The sequence below is a fragment of the Podarcis bocagei genome, assembly GCF_964188305.1.
Source record: "Podarcis bocagei genome assembly, chromosome: 1".
Classification (NCBI taxonomy): domain Eukaryota; kingdom Metazoa; phylum Chordata; class Lepidosauria; order Squamata; family Lacertidae; genus Podarcis; species Podarcis bocagei.
The window spans coordinates 60,432,014-60,447,477 of record NC_138125.1 but is presented as its reverse complement, the minus strand read 5'-3'; the positions used below and the strand labels follow the sequence as shown (position 1 = coordinate 60,447,477).

At 41.1% G+C, this 15,464-nt stretch overlaps 1 protein-coding gene across 9 annotated transcripts in view; it reads left to right on the top strand.

Moving 5' to 3' along the window:
* Positions 1–15,464, top strand: part of PPFIA1 (PTPRF interacting protein alpha 1) — a 73,213-nt gene that overhangs the window by 41,818 nt on the left and 15,931 nt on the right. For 3 of the 9 annotated variants that reach the window (XR_014000753.1, XM_081163661.1, XM_081163658.1), the window contains exons 17-28: positions 145–174; positions 1,951–2,102; positions 2,556–2,728; positions 3,963–4,056; positions 6,169–6,250; positions 6,342–6,542; positions 8,488–8,550; positions 9,405–9,431; positions 10,483–10,658; positions 10,755–10,852; positions 14,415–14,590; positions 14,872–14,940. Coding sequence is in view for 8 of the 9 variants with exons in the window: in XM_081163661.1 (XP_081019787.1) it covers positions 145–174; positions 1,951–2,102; positions 2,556–2,728; positions 3,963–4,056; positions 6,169–6,250; positions 6,342–6,542; positions 8,488–8,550; positions 9,405–9,431; positions 10,483–10,658; positions 10,755–10,852; positions 14,415–14,590; positions 14,872–14,940 (1,341 nt within the window). In the remaining variant the exon portion in view is untranslated. The remainder of the gene's footprint in view (positions 1–144; positions 175–1,950; positions 2,103–2,555; positions 2,729–3,962; positions 4,057–6,168; positions 6,251–6,341; positions 6,543–8,487; positions 8,551–9,404; positions 9,432–10,482; positions 10,659–10,754; positions 10,853–14,414; positions 14,591–14,871; positions 14,941–15,464) is intronic. The other 6 variants (XM_081163660.1, XM_081163662.1, XM_081163659.1 and 3 more) reach the window with 6 other exon arrangements.

Sequence of the window (15,464 nt, the reverse complement as noted above, 5' to 3'; positions counted from 1 at the left end):
TAGGTTAAATAGAGCATATGGCTTGTCTTCTCCCGGAGAATGTTTTATAACTGCGAAAATCGTCCCATGTGTTCATGCTTTCTAGTTTGAATAATCAAAATACCTGCTTTATCTTAATTTCTCTTCTTTGCATGCTTCTGTCAGCCTAGTGATTTAAGGAAACATCATAGAAAGGTAAATCTTCAGCCATTGTTCTCTGTGGAATCTTGAACAATAAAGTCTAGTATAATTAAACTGTATTTTAAAAATGTAAATATTTTCATCAGCATGACCAGAACAAAGGGTTCTCCATGCATACCTCCACTGCTCTCTTGCTTGCCAGGTGTGCTCATCTCCCTATACTATTTCTATGGTAACACTTTGCTATTAAGGGAAGGTGCGGGACAAATAAGGATACAGTGGTGCCTCCCAAGACGAAATTAATTCGTTCCACAAGTTTTTTCTTCTTGCGAGTTTTTCGTCTTGCGATGCACGGTTTCCCATAGGAATGCATTGAAAATCAATTAATGTGTTCCTATGGAAACCGCCTTCAGACCAGGTCCGGGGACAGTCTGTCCCCCGACCTCTTCTGAAGGCTGGGGGGGGGGGGGACAAGGGCTTTTCTTCCCACCCCCAGCATTTTAAAAAACCCCGGGACAGCGGAGGACTTCTCCGCTGTCCGGGGCGATCTTAAAATGCTGGCGGGCGGCATTTTAAAATCGCCTGGGACAGCGGAGGACTTCTCCGCTGTCCGGGGCGATGTAAAAGCCCCTAGGAAGGCAGGCAGGGGGGACAAAGACTTTTGCCCCCCGCCCGCCTTCAGAAGAGGTCCTGGACCTCTTCTGAAGGCGGGCGGGGGGCGAAAGTCTTTGCCCCCCCGCCTGCCTTCAAAAGCCGTCCGGGACAGCGGAGAAACGCGCTGCCTTTCTCCGCTCTCCCGGGAAGGCAGGCAGGGGGGAGCAAAGACTTTCGCCCCCCGCCCGCCTTCAGAAGAGGTCCTGGACCTCTTCTGAAGGCGGGCGGGGGGCGAAAGTCTTTGCTCCCCCCGCCTGCCTTCAAAAGCCATCTGCGATAGCGGGAAGCGCTTCCCTGCTATCCCGGACTGCTTTTAAAATGCTGGCGGTGGGGAGCAAAGCCTTTCGGCCCCCGCCGGCCTTCCTGGACCTCTTCTGAAGGCCGGAGGGGGGAAAAGGCTTTGCTCCCCACCACCAGCATTTAAAAGAGGTCCCCGGAGATTTCCCTATGGGCTTTCTTCTTGCGAAGCAAGCCCATAGGGAAATTCGTCTTGCGAAGCGCCTCCAAAACAGAAAACCCTTTCGTCTTGCGGGTTTTCCGTCTTGCGAGGCATTCGTCTTGCGAGGTACCACTGTATATGCAGTCTACACACCTGCCATTTAGAATGTCTTCCCTTCCAGTTGAAGAGCTATGTTTGCATTGTGCATAGTACGTATTCCCTGTGTATTTTCTCCATGGCTGATTAATCCCCTTACAATCCCTGCAGCGGTAGAGCAGATATTAGAACAGGTAGAAGTTCAGTCCTATTCTTCACTTCATGTTTCTACCAAAGCAAAGTGGGAAGGAACATGAGCCATGCCAGAAAATAATACATGCATACCATCAGAACTTGGAACAGATGCTCAAAGCAAGTCCATGGAGAAGAGAAATCTGTTTAAATACCCCTCTGAATTCTGGGCATTGACTTCAGAATTAGTCTCAGATTCCACCAAAGTCTATTTCAAATGTGTTATAACTGCAAGAAATATGAGTTCTGTGTAAACTGGCAGACCCTAGATATACACAAACTTGGTTTGGTTAGAACAAAATATTGTATCATTGCATACAATTTTTCTTTGTTGAAACAAAAGCATATAGATGTAGCAGCTGTTGAAATTATAAAATCTATAACACCTAAGAATCTTTACTGTGAGTACTCTGCCTCTTAGAGATGAAGTAAATTGTGTTTGTTTGCAGTCTCCAGTTTCAAGAGAAGAAGTTAGAGATGACAAGGCTACAATAAAATGTGAGACCTCACCACCCTCTTCACCTCGATCTCTGCATTTAGATAGAACCTATAAGGGTGCCTTGCATACAGTGAGCCATGAAGATTTAAGAGATCTAAGAAAGTAAGTTATGTTTAAATAGAATATAGCTAAACTGAAGACTGTCATCCTATGTTTTGTTGCGTAACATAAAATCAGTATATGATATTGGCTTTTTGGAGTCCTTGGATACAAACTCCTAGCTTCAGGATTTCTCATTGACTGCCAACAGCTCATACTGTGTGTTTCCTCAACTTCCCCTTTCTCCTCCTTGGCTCCCTTTCTCCTCAGACTTCTACTTCCATTGTTTGCTATTTAGTTAGTTGTTTACAGGATTTTATACCAGCTATTACTGTTTTTGGGTGGTGTACAATTGAAACAGAACAAAACAGAAAATAGAATACAAACAGAAAATCCCGAAGACACTTTCACAGAAATACTTGTGTGGACAGACTAATTTCCTTAGCACTGTGTTGAATATAACCCAAAATGTGTATAGTGCATATTTTTATAGACTTAACTGTATCTGCTCTACAGTTCCACAGGTTCTCAAGATGGACAAGTAAGCAATCCCAGCAGCAGTAATAGTAGCCAAGATTCCCTTCACAAAGCCCCTAAAAAGAAGGGGATAAAATCCTCAATCGGGCGCCTATTTGGTAAGAAAGAAAAGGGTCGACCTGGACAGATCAGCAAAGAGAGCGGAGGACAAGGTTGGTGCATTATTGTACCTAGAACAGAAGGCACAGCAATTCTTAGGCTAATCGTTGTATAGGGTATAAGGTAAAGAAGTCCTAGTTGTGTGGTATGCAGATTACACCTACCTATGCTAGTATAGGCATAAGTGGAAGTTGGCTTCCTTGGGTATGCAGATGACTGTCTGAGCAGAAGTCCAAAATGCAAGGTATTAGATCTGAGGCAGATGACTGTGATTCTTCCAGAACTGACCTTAGTAAGCATTTTATATTTATTTGATTGCTGTTCAAAATACTACTTGTGCTGCTTATCACGTAAGCACCATTGTCTTGCACCTCACTGCCATGAGACCCCAAAGCAGTGACCAAGCAGTCCCTGGCCTTTGCCTACCCATCTGGGTCAATTCACAGCATCCACCACTGAGTATGTTAAGGAGACTAGGGGTGGGCTCTTAAGTGGATGGATGGATTTATTTAGAAGTATTTCCAAGTGGTGTATAAGTAGTATAAATCGGCATACACGATAAAGATGTAGAAAAGCAGATAGATATAAAAATCCAATGATACAGGGTCCAATTTTACATATCAAGGAAAGTCCTTTTGTTCAATTGTTATGTGGCTTTGAAATCATCAGATAAAGCAGCTACAGGAAATTGATAGCAGCAGGAAATATAGGTGTATCAGTTTCTACTACAATCATAATATTTTATTTATTACTACTGAGTTTATATCCCACCTTTTCTCTAACGAGCTCAAGGTGTCTCCATTTTATATTGATGTTCACTGTTCATTGTCTCTTGGTAAACAAAGGTTTGCTGGCTTTTGAACTATACAGTTGGAACCTGAGAATCACTTCCATAAAGGAAAGAGTTCTTTTTGCTCATGGGACCAACTGTGATCCACTGGAAGTTCCCTGCTGGAGAAAGGGTCCCCATCCACTAATTCCCTCTTCATCCCTCATCACCGCCTCTTATTCTGCTCTGGAGAGCCCTCCAGTTCTCCAGAGCAAATTTTCAGGGGGAAGGACAAATGGGCAAAAATTGCCTGCCTCCCTCTGTCTCTTCTAACATAAATGTAACTGCTGTGTTTTAATTCTGGACCCTGTTCAATGTATATATAACATTTTACACTGTTGTACTGCAAACAAACTTGTATGTTGGAAATAAACACAAATGACATTCATTACTGTAATTCTGCTGCGTGCTAAAGTTAATTCCAAGAAGTACATGACAGGTTTTTTTCATTCTTGCAGTTAGTGTAATGGAAGCAGACAGTTCAACTCAGGATGGCTTGGGACTTGGAAAATTGGGAGGACAAGCAGAAAAAAATAGAAAATTGCAAAAAAAGTAAGTTTTAACTTCTCCTCAGTTCTGATATCTAAACAGTGAATGTTCTGCAAACTGTTTCTTCAAGATAGAATTGAATGTTCCTGTTACCAAAAATCTCAAGAAATCAAGAAAATGGATATAAAACTATGACAAAAAATCAGGTTTATCTTAAGAAATGTCTGCTGTTTTCCTTTAAATTATGCAGCTTTACTGAACCTTTAGGAATAGCTAGAGTGAAAGATGGCTATACTGGATTGTATCCAGTGCTGCTGTTGAGCTCAAAAAACAGAGTTCCACTTGCACAACTTACCCCTTCCTTCTCTCTCCTGCAGCCGTCACTTGCAAATCTACTCCAGGGTGTTGGGGGATCCTCTGGAGTAGATTTTAGGGGCCCATAGGAGGGGAAGGGGAAAGTCCCAAATACCCATGTCTGTATGCAGTTTCCCCATAGCATCATGATTTGCAGCTTTGAATTGAGAACTTAGTCAGCATGCATGGTCAGCATGCATGGCTGCACTTGAAGAAGACTTGGAAATTTCAGCAGGGCTAGATTGCAGAGGCCTGAAGGTTACATACAGGATTAAATTACACCAGTTCTGCAAGAGCTCTGCTAACTTTCTGCATTTCTTAGTGAGATTCAAGGTTCCTTTATGCTGTTGTCTTTTTAAAATACTGTTTCCTGTTCATTTTATCACTATTATTATATGATGCATTGGGAACTGAGATACAGCTGTAAGTTGAAATAATAATATAATAATATTTCAGCGAGTCTCAGGACCTGAATGAATAACATGGGTACAGAGTGGGACAGGGGAAAGGTTGTTAGAGGAAATTCATTTTGTGTTATCCTGTAAGTAGAAAAATAAATGCATTACTTGTCTTGTCAGTCAGTGTTCTGTCTATCTTTTATTCACCCATAGTGCATCACCATACACTATCATATTCACTTTTATCTAAATTAAGTACTTTTCAAGTTTTAGTTTTACATTTTATTTTCTTTATTTCCTTTTAAATTTTCCATTTGGTGTGGTAGTGCAAAATCAGGGTAAGTTGATTTTAATTTAACTTTTGCAGATTGTGAATGTGTGATGTATTGGGAAACTCTTGTTTAAAAGATTTGTGATAACATCAGCCGTTACCTTTTTGAATTATTTTCCTTGCAAGATGAATATTAAAGAATATTCTGCTGAAACATTTTCAGCAAAATCCTGTCAGCATCTTCATGAATTAGGAATAATTCATGAATAACTTGTCAGTGTGCTGTCAAACAAAAATTCTTGACATAAATTCTTTAGTCCTAGCATTTGATTTTAAACTGTTTGAGTGGTTTTTTTTAAAAAAAAAAATGTATTGCAGAACTGTACTTTTGTAGTGGGTGCTGTTGTCAACCGAAGAAGAGTGAATCTGTTAGGCCAAGTTCCTCAGCTCATCTACCATTATACTCCCTAGCATTTTCACATACAGTTTCTCCCTTCACTGTGTCTAATGTGTATTTAGAAAATGAGCATGTTTTAGATTAGAGAACATGCACTCATAGTCATATAATAAAATAAGGTAGAAAATAGTTTCGGCTCTCTTCTGCTTTGTTTTCGAATTTTAAGGGATTGTACTTCTCAAATTGTGTTAGGAACCCTTAGAATCCTCAATGTCATAAGAGTTCTTAAGGAAAAAGATCACTAATAGACTTTCCCAAAAGATAGCATTCCCCACACTGCTTAAAAAAGCAGAACCCCAAAAGAGTGTTGCATGCATTTACTTATATATACTTGTCAGTGGTTCTTGGTAACAGTAAATACAGGTTCTGAAACCCCTTCATATTGAGGCTGCCCAAACCTTTCCTGTAGAAACTATTCCCCCCTAGGTAGTGCTTGTCTAGTGCACCTGCACATGATAACTAATTTAGACCAGGAGCTTCAGCAGTGTAATGGATTCTGCTTTCCAAAGGTCTGGTGCAATCCATTATTCTAATGTTACTTTTCTACTTATCTCATGCAGCGTGCTTGCCATGCTGCTGTCGCTCTTGGACAATTTGCTGTGTTCATAGAGTTGCTGAAACAAAGGGGGAAATCGCTGGAGGACAATCAGTGAAAATATAAGCACTTCACAAGTGTATTTTGCTGTTTTTTAAAGGCATGAACTGCTTGAGGAAGCCCGGAGGCAAGGTTTACCCTTTGCTCAGTGGGATGGGCCAACTGTAGTTGTCTGGTTAGAGGTAAGGAGTCATTACAATAATAAACTCAGTGCAGCATGGCTTCTAACTTGAAACTTGTAGGTGATCCTCTTCCTGTTTTTCTCCTTGCCAGTTGTGGGTTGGGATGCCAGCCTGGTACGTAGCTGCTTGCCGTGCAAATGTGAAAAGTGGTGCTATAATGTCAGCCTTATCTGATACTGAAATACAACGTGAAATTGGAATCAGTAACCCTCTACATAGGTTAAAGCTGAGACTTGCCATTCAAGAGATTATGTCACTAACAAGTCCATCTGCTCCTCCTACATCGAGAACGGTAAGTTGGAAAGCAATGATGTCTCTTAACTAAAGAGAAGCTAGCATATCTTTTAGAATTCTGCTTTTTGTGGAGGTCTGCATTAAAAAAGACAAAATAAAAATAAAGTTAGGGATAGTTCTTAGAAAATGACAAAATGAAGTGACCTGTTGAAACAAGTTTGCAAAAAGTTATGGTTAGTAACTGTGCTAAAAAAGTAATGACTGCAGGAAGAATGTCAGTTTTAGGCAGGTTCTTGGGATCATTTATGGCATGCTAAGATTTAAAGGCATGTTTGAAATGTTAGGCAACGCTAATATTTTTAACTAGATGTTTGTTACTGTAAGCAGGGGTCCACAATTTTGCTCACCATGATGAGTATCCTGTGTCCTTCTGTTGAGCATGACAAGCCTCCAGCCTCCCAAATTTGGAGCTGGAGAATGGGGCAAGTATCATCCACACAGTACTGCTCCTTTTCTAAGGCTTTCCAAGCACTTTGGAAGCACAGAAGCAAAGCAACCCCCAACCCTCATCTCAGTTTAGAATATTTTGGAGCAGAGATCCTTTTGTGTTTCTGGCTCTGGAGAAGAGGTGTGGGGCTTGATTTTACCGTGTTCTTCCAGGACACGTGGAGTACCTTGTATAACACAACACAGTTTCTGGGACTCAAAATGGAGGAGGGGATTCCTTTGAAAGGCACCCGACTTAGATTGGGGATAAAACCTGTCCAGGGGGAAAGGCAGAGTCCTGACAAGTCAAACCTTTGGTTGGCTACCAAGGCCAGCCAAAATTTGTGAACCCAGTATTTAAAGATACAGTACCACCCTATTTCAGGCATGTTACATGAAAGCAATCCCCTTTTAAAAGTGGAACTAAAGAAAGTTGTACCTGTGTTGTATTCTTGTGTGGGGTGGGGGCACATGTTGAAGGCAGGTTGTTTTGCCTGCCACAATTGAATCACATTTCATTATTTATATCTGGGGTGCAGAATGTCAGCCAGTTCAGTGGGGCCTTGATAAATACTGTGCTGTGGATGTGCATACTGATGCAAATCTGCATCCATATAGCCTACATATGCACATCTCATTGTGGGGCTGGAGTGAGAGTGATGGTGACTGCGTCTTGTGACTATCTGCTGTGTTTGTAGAGTGATTTGAAAGAAAACTGATTGACAAAGAATAAGCAGGATCCATTTCATGTTAGGATCCAGAGTTCCTGTGCTCATGGAACAATTATTGCCACATATGCTCTTGGCTTATCATAAATATATGTTATGTATATTTATGTATTATATTATGTATAAACTTAATCTGATTGCATTCTATATAATTTGGTCTCAAAAGCAACCTGCCTAAACTGAGGTGGTTCCCATATAATGCCAGCCATGATTTGGTGTTACGTGACTGATCTGCAAACTCTGGTTTGCAGTCCTGATTTGGAGCAAAGGCAAGCCATAGTTTTTCGGATGTAACAAAAATCTGTGGTTTACCACAAACCTGTAAGTGCTTTGGAGTGTGCAAGGGGAGGCATGAGTACACAAACACAACTTGTTCAAGTACTGCCAACCATGATTTGGCATTGCATGTGAATTGGCACATAGTATACAAGGGGATACAGTAGTTTCTTCAGAAGGATAGATGCACTCTAAGGAACAAAAATGAAGTATCCTACAGTATTACTTGGCACTGCTAAGTGTAAGGAGTACACCTAGAAGTCATATTATGAGGAATTATAATTTTTCTAATTTTGCTTAAATACAGGGTATACATTAAGTTATTATTTGAAGGAAATGTTTGCCTGCAGGCTTGCATCTTACATCAGTCTGTACTTAACAATCTAGAAACCATTGCTTTTGCCCATGCCTGCTCCTTATATGTACCTGTTGCTTATATATTCTGCAACCTTTCCTCTTTGTTACTGCTTTCCTTTCATTGGATGTGATTGGTTCACTTTGGGGTCATATTAGACCACAGGAAATGTCTGGGTAACACATGAAGAAATGGAAAATCTTACATCTACACCACAAACGGTTAGTTATAGCACTGAACCTTTTTGTTTTTACAGTGCTTTTCCCACTTCTTGAGTGCTTGAATCATGTGCCTCTTAATGTCTCTGAAAAGAGTAGAAATATTAATTCTTCTTGGTTATGGCCTATTTTAATTACTAACCTTATCTGAAATGTATAATTATGCTGTAAAATGTTTTTCCACCAAGGTCATCATGGGGTTGGGAGAAATTATGTGCATTGAAGGCAAAAGCAGTGCATTGATTTTGGAATTCTTAAGATGTTGCCTAATATTTTACTTGGGTTTACAGCTAAAGGCTGCTTCTTGTGTGGATAAACTAAGCAGCATGTGGTGTTTCAATTTACACAAGGATATAAATATATTGAGAAATTCTTATGTACATAACTTTGAATGCATGATGCTTGCATTCCTAACAATTAGCATGCCATTATTTTGCCTTTCCTTTATGGCCACATTCCAGAGGTGTCATTTTATGCACAGAAAGGACCATGTACACTGTTCATTGCTAGGATACATATACTAAATGTGACATAATTTTATTATGTATTTTGTGGTTTTATATCTTGATTTTATTCTGTAAACTGCCCTGAGACCCCTGGGTATAGGGTGGTATATAAATTCAATCAATAATAATAATAATAATAATAATAATAATAATAATAATAATTTCAACAGCCATAATGCTTGTTTTGAGAAGTTTATTGACGTCAAGCCTTCTACAGGTTTGCACAGTTCAGCCATTTGATTATTTTTTGCACACTGGACTGCGGCCATCACCTTGAATTTTCTTGCATTACTAAACTTACAAATACTAACATTTGTGTGTTCTTTTGCTTTTCTAATTACGTAACATCAGGAAGATGTGGAAGGAAGCTGGGCTCAGGTTGGAGACTTTTCTTTTAAACCTTCTGTGTAAAACATCAAAGTTTATTTAACCATAGAAAACTTTAAAAAAAAAAATACATTGAAAAACATTTTTGAGGGGAAACTAATGAGTAAATATTTCAAATGTTAACTCACTCAAAATTTATTTTGAGAAATTATTTGGCATGGAGGTTGGCATTATATTACCTACTTTTGAGGCTTGTTCTCCTGGAGTTCATCACCGGCTTGTGATAGCACAGCAACAAAATGTGTGCCTTTTGCTGATTTTTGTTTCTGTCACAATGCATTCAGATTCAACTAAAATCTGTTTAAATAAGTTAATAACATCTTTCTAACAGCAGCCACTTCCCACTTTGCGTAGCTGGCCAATGCCAGTGATTCACATTGTAAACACGTGAAGGGATGGCTTCACATGACATGGTAAGCCAAAATACGACTTCAGTGAGGCTGTGCAAACATGCAGGGGAGCTCAGAGATCATTTGCCCCTCCCTACTCATTTTTACAACTGCACCATGCTGACTAAGCTAAAGTTTGGCTTTAGTGTATCATCCAAACCAGGAATCATGGTTAAGCCATCCTTTCACTAACCATGAGCTGTAGCCAAGAACAAACTTCTTTATAGCTCGTGGGTAGTCAGGAGAGAACTTAGTTTTGCTCAGTTCAAGGCAGCAAAATGAAAGTCCAGAGGAGAGGAAAACAGCTCCTCTCCAAGAGCAGGTTCTCACAGTCTTACTAAGTCATTGTTTGCCATACCCAGTTGTGCAAAGCAGGTCAAAGTTTGAAATGGGGAATTGAAATGTACCAGGAAGCTGCAGCCCCGGCACTATCAGAGAGTTTGATGATGTGCATCTTCAAATCATACTTCACTGTTCACCTAAGTAAATGCTAGCTGCTGTATAAATAAAGTGTGAAGTGGTTTTAATTTTTAAAACATTGCTTTGCACCTTCAGTAGTTACAACCTCTTTCTTGTGTGAAACTGTAAGGCACTGACTAAATATTTTACACCTTCTTATTTAAAATTACACTTCAATGGTTTTCTTTAAATAGACCTTAGCCTATGGTGATATGAACCACGAGTGGATTGGCAACGAGTGGCTTCCCAGTTTGGGGCTCCCTCAGTATCGCAGCTATTTTATGGAATGTCTTGTTGATGCTAGAATGCTGGACCATTTAACTAAAAAAGATCTCCGTGGTCAACTTAAAATGGTTGACAGTTTTCACAGGTAAATAGATTTAAAATAGTCTTTATTAACGAGCATTTGGTCTGTGTATTTCAACATACTTTCCTAATGCCTATTTCCTTTTTAACCTTTTAACAGAAATAGTTTCCAGTGTGGCATTATGTGTCTGCGGAGATTAAATTATGACCGAAAAGAACTTGAAAGAAGAAGAGAAGAAGGTTTGAATGAGATTAAAGGTAGCCATTTTCTTTCCTGGATTGACTCTACTTATGAGAAATATATGAAATCATGATCCTATATTTTCTGTTGATTGAAAAATCTCCCAAGTTGCAAGTATGTTCAATGGTAGATTCATGCCAGTGTTATATTTTGTATAGAGCTGGTGTTTATGGGGTCTAGCATAGTGTTGTTAGGTCCTGTGTTCAGAATGTTTTGACTGCGTACTGGAACCACTAAATCTATGGTGTGCTTTCTAAAATACCCTTGAACTGTAAACAAGTGCCTATATTTCTTTTCCTTCCTAAACAATTATATGTACAACTACTGGCCCTATTCATTTGTGAAAGAAGGAAGAATCTGTGCAGTAAAAAACTAGTGCTGTTCTGATCTCACCCTTGTGGTGCAATTTAACGGGGTAAGATACAGGTATTCTAAATAGTACTTACTCTCATAGTTGCAAGAATACAGTAGTTAATAATAATAATAATAATCAATTTTAATATGCTGCCCATCTGACTGGTTGCCCCAGCTATTCTGAGTGGCTTCCAACAAATTAAAACACAATACAACATCTAACTTGAGTGGAAATATTTAACTAAAGGGAGTGGGTGAAATTAATATAATAAAAGCGCATTTGCAATTCCAGTGAGAGAGAAATGCTAGGCATCAAAAGAGACTGGAATAGCTGCACAAGGAGCTTGAAGTCAGATTTTGAATGCTATAGATGTTTTTGTTTCTTTAAAGGATACATAAAGTTTACTAAAATTGTGTTTTAGAGACTACTGTGATTAAACAGTATTCAAATTCTGGAAGCAAACAAATGCAAAATAATTAATGTTTAGAAATATTTGCCTTGCAGTTTTTTAATATTAAGAGCTGTATCCAATATGCAATGAGCAAACACAGTAGATTTCAGTTCACACAGCAAACTGAGCTCCTGCAATGATATTTGGTTTTCCTTTCCTCTCCTACTGCTACTTATGTGCCTTCAAGATCTATTCCAGAGTGCTGGGGAGTGCTCTGGAACAATTTTGGGGAGATTACAGGTTTACGTCAGTTGCCTTGTGCAATGTTAGATTCCACCCAGTGTCTACAGTGTTGAAGGAATATTTCATAACCATTACAGTGGTACCTCGGGTTACATACGCTTCAGGTTACATGCGCTTCAGGTTACAGACTCCGCTAACCCAGAAATATTATCTTGGGTTAAGAACTTTGCTTCAGGATAAGAACAGAAATGGTGCTCCGGCGGCGCAGCGGCAGCAGGAGACCCCATTAGTTATAGTGGTCTTCAGGTTAAGAACAGTTTCAGGTTAAGAACAGACCTCCGGAACGAATTAAGTACTTAACCCAAGGTACCACTGTATATGCCGGTATCAGACATTTAGCTGCTTCATAACTTCTGTATTTACAGTCCCATCTGTATTTGGTGCAGAACAATACAAACTGTTGACAATGTATAAAACACTTCATTTGATACTAATTTTAATCAAGTGGCAATGCAGTCCCAACATTTATTTCTAAGCTTCAGTAGTATGCAATACAGGAACTACACCTGAAAGAAATTGTATTTTATATAAATTGTCAACTTTTTAATGACTCATAGAAAGTCATTAGGCAGAATGGCAGAAAACTCACTCCGAATCTGACCGGACACAGGTTAGAGCTCAACGTCGAGCCTACCAAGTGGCAATAGCGACGGCGAAGAAGACTTTCTTCACCGCCTCTATTGCATCTGCAGAAAATAGTAGCAGGAGACTCTTTCAGGTGGTCCGCAATTTAACAGAACCACCTTTACCACCGGGGCCTTGTAAAGACCTCAAGATCTCCTGCAACGATTTTGCAAAGTTTTTTGCAGATAAAATCACTCATATTCGGAAGGAGCTAGACACCACCGTGGGAGCAGGGCTGGGGCGGGAGAGTGCTAGAGCCCTGTCTGGTCAAGTTGCATGGAATCAATTTCAATCCGTTACCCCCGAGGATGTGGACAGGCTGCTTGGACTTGTGAAACCAACCACCTGTCTCCTTGATCCTTGCCCATCCTGGCTAATAAAAGCAAGCCGGGAAGGGCTGGGCGATGGGCTCTGTGGGGTGGTGAATGCTTCCCTCTGTGAGGGAACATTCCCAGATCCACTGAAAGAGGCGGTCATTAAACTGTTTCTTAAAAAACCATCTTTAGACCCGGCCAGTATGGCCAACTATCGCCCAGTCTCAAATCTTCCATTCTTGGGCAAGGTGATTGAGCGCGTGGTTGCTGAACAACTCCAGGCACGCCTGGAGGATGTGGACCATTTGGATCCCTTCCAATCGGGATTCAGGCCTCATCATGGGACTGAAACTGCCTTGGTCATGCTGGTTGATGATCTCCAGTGAGCTAGGGAGAAAGGTGAGAGTTGTTTCCTAGTTCTGCTGGATCTCTCAGCGGCCTTTGATACAATCGACCATAACATCCTTCCGGACCATCTAGAGGGGCTGGGAGCTGGGGGCACTGTTAAACAGTGGTTTCCCTCCTTCCTCCTGGGCCGTGTCCAGAAAGTGGTGGTGGGGGATGAGTGTTCAGACCCCTGGGCCCACACTTGTGGGGTGCCTCATGGTTCCATCCTCTCCCCCATGCTTTTTAACATCTATATGAAGCCGCTGGGAGATACCCAGCTCTACCTCTCTTTCAAATCAGAACCAGTGAAGGTCCTGTGTGAGTGCCTGGAGGCGGTTGGAGGATGGATGGCGGCTAATGGATTGAAGTTGAATCCTCACAAGACAGAAGTACTGTTTTGGGGGGACAGGGAGCGGGTGGGCTGGTGTGGAGGACTCCCTGGTCCTGAATAGGGTAACTGTGCCCCTGAAGGACCAGGTGCGCAGCCTGGGAGTCATTTTGGACTCACAACTGTCCATGGAGGCACAGGTCAATTCTGTATCCAGGGCAGCTGTCTACCAACTCCACCTGGTACGCAGGCTGAGACCCTACCTGCCCGCGGACTGTCTCGCCAGAGTGGTGCATGCTCTAGTTATCTCCCGCTTGGACTACTGCAATGCGCTCTATGTGGGGTTACCTTTGAAAGTAACTCGGAAACTACAACTAATCCAGAATGCGGCAGCTAGACTGGTGACTGGGGGCGGCTGCCGAGACCACATAACACCGGTCTTGAAAGACCTACATTGGCTCCCAGTATGTTTCCGAGCACAATTCAAAGTGCTGATGTTGACCTTTAAAGTCCTAAACGGCCTCGGCCCAGTATACCTGAAGGAGCGTCTCCACCCCCATCGTTCTGCCCGGACGCTGAGGTCCAGTGCCGAGGGCCTTCTGGCGGTTCCCTCATTGCGAGAAGCAAAGCTACAGGGAACCAGGCAGAGGGCCTTCTCGGTAGTGGTGCCCGCCCTGTGGAACGCCCTCCCATCAGATGTCAAAGTGATAAATAACTACCTGACTTCAGGGAAGTTTTTAATGTGTGATATTTTAGTGTATTTTTGGTTTCTATGGAAGCCGCCCAGAGTGGCTGGGGAAACCCAGCCAGATGGGCAGGGTACAAATAATAAATTATTATTATTATTAATATCATAACTTTACTTTCCCCCCTACAGATGTCCTTGTCTGGAGCAATGACAGAATGATTCACTGGGTGGTGTCGATTGGTCTCAAAGAATATGCAAATAACCTTATAGAAAGTGGAGTTCATGGCGCACTTGTGGCCTTAGATGAAACTTTTGATTACAATGCATTAGCTCTTTCTCTACAAATTCCCACTCAAAATACGCAGGTAATAATGAAGAAATAATTTGATGGGGATGATTCTTATTCATTATCAGAATACAGCACTGAATAAGAATTTGTAGTGTGTGGCCTATTTTAACCCTGAAATACTGTATTGGTGTGAAAGAGCATAATGAATCTGTGGGATTGAGATGTAATGTTTTTTAAGGCAGAAGTGGGAAACATATGTTGACTCTAGGTGCCAGATATTCAATATCTTATACATATAGATTTTCCAACTGTAACCCAAAAGTTTGAAATAAGTTTTGCTAATTCTTGTTCACTTAGGCTCGTGCTGTGCTGGAACGAGAGTTCAACAACCTTCTAGTTATGGGCACAGACAGGAGGTTTGATGAAGTGAGTATTTTGGTTTTTAGTTCTATGATTCCATCCAGACTTCTTATTTGTACATACAGCCACCACGACTTAATGAAATCCTGCAGCAAACCTTGGGCTCAATTATGGGGACTTTTAACTGGAGTGTGTTTTTGGACTCCCCCTCCTGCACATTCACTGCCGAGAGATGCAGTCAAGGGGCTCCTAGACAAGTGAGAAGCTAATCTTTCCCCCCTCTGGTGTCACAGCACCTAAGATTAAGAACAGTTTTCCTGTGCAGGCAGCTGACTCACTGAGATCAAAGATATTTCCACTATTGATCAATTTCTTTGTCTTAAATTTTAGGAACGGAGTTCTGTATAACCATTTATTCACTATTAGATGTTCAGCACTTATAAATCACCAAGAACCTTTCACTACTCCCCACTTTATGGTTGTACAGTATTCAATATAGCACTGCGGTGAACATTCTGTCAGGGCAAGGATTTATTCTTGTGCAGCAGAATATGTCCTGTCCACCTCCATCCCACCAGTGCGAGCAGATT